This window comes from Limulus polyphemus, unplaced genomic scaffold, assembly GCF_000517525.1.
Source record: "Limulus polyphemus unplaced genomic scaffold, Limulus_polyphemus-2.1.2 Scaffold2021, whole genome shotgun sequence".
Lineage (NCBI taxonomy): Eukaryota > Metazoa > Arthropoda > Merostomata > Xiphosura > Limulidae > Limulus > Limulus polyphemus.
In genome coordinates, this window is record NW_013667631.1 from 165,509 (window position 1) to 170,418 (window position 4,910).

Below are 4,910 nucleotides of genomic sequence, written 5' to 3' on the forward strand. Positions count from 1 at the left end.
AAGAACGTCGAATCTGAATCACTTGAAAAAAACACGGGGGTGCTTAACTTGTACACACACATACAAGGTATAACAGCCAAAATCTACAGTGTGTTCAGCAAACATAATTTTTTTTCTGCTTCAAACCAGCTAACAAAATTCAAACAATACTTGTTAGTAATAAAGATAAAAAGTGATATCTTAGATATAAACAAGTTATATATGAAATTAGGTTTGAATTTAATTAAAAAAGTTAGTTTTAATCACTTACTGAACACACTTTGAAATGGGTCATTCAATATAATGGCATAAAACAATATTAAATGAACTTAATACTCAAAGTATTAATAGAATAAGGAGAAATTGTGCTGTAAATTAAGTAATTGTTTACTACATACAAATATATCTTTTAACAAAGTAATAGAATGACTTATTGAAACTTCAAAAAGTTAAGCATCAACACAAAATATATTTAAGTATAAAGCTAGGAGGTTTTTATGTGGTTTTCTATAGTGTAATAAAGAAGGCTGTTTTTTTAGACCTATAAATTCTCATATAGGTATTTTTAATCATGAATTTGGTGAAGTTTCTTTTGCAATAGCTACATAATGAATAGGCCCCCAGTGGCACAGCAGTATGTCTACAGACTTACAATGCTAGAATCAGGGTTTTGATACCTGTGGTGGGCAGAGCAAAGATAGCCCATTGTATAGCTTTGTGCTTAATTACAAACAAACAAACATAAGGAATATAGGATTATATATACATGGATCTTTCTAATGAAATACAATATTTTCAGTTTGATAAGAATGTCAGTTTTTCATGTTTTGGTGTAGAATGTTTGAAGAGGTATTAAACGAACAGCATATCATTTTAAGAAATTAAGATTTTTTATGTTTTTTGTAACAGCATTGTATATGATCAGACAAACTGATGGAATTGTAATGGGATCAGAGTTAGCACCATCACTTGCCAACTTATTTTTTTAGTTACGAGGAAAAAGTATTAGTTGGAAATCTTCCTTTGAATATCATAATGATCTAGAACATATTGACAAGTTTTTGAAATATCTTAATAATCAACAAAATAGTATAAAATCCACAGTAGAACATCAACAGGAACATTAGCTTGCTTTATTCGATACATTAATAGACAGTAATAATTACAAGTGTACAATAATTAAAAGAATGTTTACTAGCTTATGTTTTAATTTTGGCATCTTCATTTCAAAATTGTGCTAAATAAATGTTAATTAAGATGTTCATTTCTCATGTTTATAAGATCTATAATGTTCAGCCCTATGGTCAAGTGCACATATCAAGACCTTGTACAGAATAGTGCCATTCAGCAGGGTATTATGAATTTGGTGTCAAAGTTATCAACATTTCTTCTTACCCTACCTTGCTGATTTTGTGTTAAGAGTAGCGAAAACACCATAAGCATTGTACAGGGATACTGAGAAAATATATATATATACATTTAGAATGTTTGAGAGGCTGTGCAAATGCAATATGCAAATTTTATGATGGACAAAAGTATTTTTTACCTTCATATGAGTAATCTGAGGAGTGTGGGTTCGAATACCCGTACCGCTAAACATGCTCCCCCTTTCAGCTGTGGGGGCATTATAATGTGAGGGTCAATCCCACTATTCCTTGATAAAAAGAGTAGTCCAAGAGTTGACAGTGGGTGGTGATGACTAGCTGACCTCCCTCTAGTCTTACACTGCTAAATTAAGGACAACTAGTGCAGATAGCCCTTCATATGAACATCACCTTGTTCTCTGACTTGTGAGAGTCCGAGTCAGGCTTATGCCATCAACTCACAGATATGTCTTGTATACAAATACTTCTATAGCTAAAATTTTTTTTTATTTTTTTTTTTTTATGTACAACAGACCTGTAGTGTTTACTAACAATTTGCCATAGTAATGTACATAGTAAGTTTGATATTAGAGTAAACATTATCCAATATGGAGTCAGTCTATTGGTACAACCCCGTGCACATTCATTTAATATCTTCATAAAAAAGTTTCAAAACACAGAAAAGTTTTCTAACAAAGAATGGTCTTCCATTTAAATATCATACATGATTATTTAGATAAATCAAAAGTTCTAAATACTTATAATGGAATGCTTCTAAACAGTCTTTTTAAATATATTGGTAATCATCTTATTATAATGAAGCAATGGTGTGGCTGTCTATATATATATATATATATATACACAATAGTGCCATCTGTTTTTAAGAAATAAAACTATTTCAATGCTAAAAGTGGTGGTGATAGAGATTTAATAAATGTGGCGCCATCTATTGAATGGCACTACAAACAGAGGTCGATAAAAATTTTGTATTTTGGGTATTCAGATAATTAGAATAATAACTATAGTATGTGCAACAACAATTTTTTTTTTAATAGAACACAATTGTAAATAAAAGTACTCTTCTCACAACAAAAACACGACTTTCACTAGGACAGTACTTGAGGGTTTGAGTATGTCTTTATTGTTGTAATTTTTAAATGTAGTACTAAAAATCTGGAGTTCTTATACTTATTTTTTCCGTAAAGGGTAGCACTTTTAATATATAAAAACATTACAGTTTATATCAGTAAAATGTATGAAAATTTTGAGCTCTGTACATTGAATCATTTTGATGCAATGAGTTGTGCATGACTAAAGAGCACAATCCGAACACTTTTCCCATGCAGTACTTCCCAGAAAAAAAATACTTTTTTAGAAAGTGTTCACGTTTTTTCAACTTTTTACAATGAGGTATGAATACTGCAATAGTTAATTACTAGCACAAATAGCCACCTGTAGGGTGATATTTCTGCTAGTGTATTCAATTTTGTATAGCTTTTCTACAGACTGTATTTAAACCTGAAAGTAGATTACAATGATTTTTTTCAGATTCAGATACAATATATCCTATTTGTAAACATCTGATGCTGTATGAAATTCAAATCTTTTAGGTATACTGGATAAACAACAATATTTTTAAAAACATGCATATTTGATATATGATGACATGCTTAGAGAATGTAGAGTAACAGTTCATTTACAATTCTTGCAATAAGAAGTGAAGTGATGAAAGAGGACTGTATAAGAGAGATTGTCTTAATTAATAAATTAAGGTCCTAACTCAATGAAATAATTCATTACTTAATTGATTGTGATTGCTATAAATAAATATATATGTATATAATTAATTTTTGTCATCTATGCTTTCATTCCTTGGATCTGAGAATTAAGACATATTGAACTGTACTAGCTAGATAAAATCAACATTAAAACATAGATTAGTATTTTATTTATTTTTGAATAATGTTTTACATTTTCCTTCAGTGTGTGCCAATCCTTGGACGAGGGTTTGACATGGGAGGCTACAAGTGTGAATGTAAACAAGGTTATGAATATCCCTTCAGCGATCCTGTCACCTACTTTGATGGGCAGATTGTTGAAGCAGAATTTCAGAATTTGGTAGATAATAAGCCAAGTCGGTTTGACACCTTGAAGTGCCGACTTGCCTGTGCAACAACACATTCTGTTAATTCAGTCATTATTCTTTTTGTTATTTTAGTTCACACATTATTCACTCAAAGTAATGTTATTTTTAATCATTGTTATTAATGACATTTTAAAATCAGTCAAACTCATAAAGATTGTGTAGTAAAATCTCCCCATTTTTGTTTATTATGACAACAACAGATGGAATAGTGGAAGGGTTTTTAGTAGAGGTAAAAAATAATTCAGTTTGTGTTTTTTGTTTAGCAAAAGGATCTTTCTTGGGAATATTTTTATACATGATGTTTTTATAGTATAGAATAAGAGATTTTACTCATCACTTTTAATGACTTCTTTTAAAATATAAACCTTTTGTAACAAAAAGTGATGCATATGTCCGTCCATATTTTTACAATTTTGTGTTGTAGATCTGTTTAAGTAATGTGATATTATACAAATACAACTTGTATGCTTTATACTTTAGAATTATGGTGATGGTTACATGTACACTTTTTATATGCTTAAGTGTTATAAGAATTTCAAAAGATCTAGGCAGATTTGAAATTGTGTATGTGTGTAAACAGCCACTATTTGGGATAACAATTTAACCACTTATCTTACAAGAGATAAAAAGACAAATAACGTGATAGTAGAGAAGTTCATTCTTAAACTGATATCACAATAAATATAAAAGATTTTCTATGTGGTAGATTTATAGGTATTTTAATGTCAAAACAATATTTTAGAATTGCACAGGCAAAGTCACTGTTTTATATAATGATATAATATGCACTGTTAAATTTTAATTCACTTCAGTTTTCTTTCTTCTTATAGTTGAGGATATATAAATTTTATAAAAACAAAATGGTTCAATGAATTTTGACAAGTTTATCTTGTTACATTTATCTTTCATGAACTCAGTTATATGCCTCAAATGCAGGCTGAAGTGATATTAATGGTAAACATTTACAAAATAAAAGTTAAACAGTACTGTATACTTTATGCTACACATTTTTATGCTGCAAATGTTAATTTTTTATATGCGACAGGGAAATATGTATGTACTCTATTCAGAGACTAATCTGGAATAATCTACCCTATCAAACAAAGAAATGTAGTTCATTATGATGAATGTTCACTGGCAAGAAAACAATTATATAAATTCAAGTTTCGTTTTTGTTTTCACTTAGTGAAAATATTTGATTATCCACAAAAGTTGCTGTATTACCTGAATGAAATAAAAACTTGTTTTAACAGTTTGTTTAAGTTTATTGTTTGAATAAGAACAAGTCCAAGTTGCTTCACTTTATAACTACATTTCTCTTGCATGTACAAATAGAATGAAACAAAAGTAAACCTAAAATCATAAATAATATTCAACGTTAAACTGTGACGTCGAAACATGTAGAGTCGTCAACTTTTTGA

General features: G+C 29.3%; 1 protein-coding gene across 1 annotated transcript in view; it reads left to right on the top strand.

The window, feature by feature from the left end:
- LOC106465693 overlaps positions 1–4,744 on the top strand; it is a 94,766-nt gene extending 90,022 nt beyond the window's left edge. The window contains exon 10 of the mRNA XM_013925930.2: positions 3,327–4,744. Coding sequence (XP_013781384.1) covers positions 3,327–3,611 — 285 coding nt within the window. The 3' untranslated portion in view covers positions 3,612–4,744. The remainder of the gene's footprint in view (positions 1–3,326) is intronic.
- The last annotated feature ends 166 nt before the right edge of the window (positions 4,745–4,910 follow it).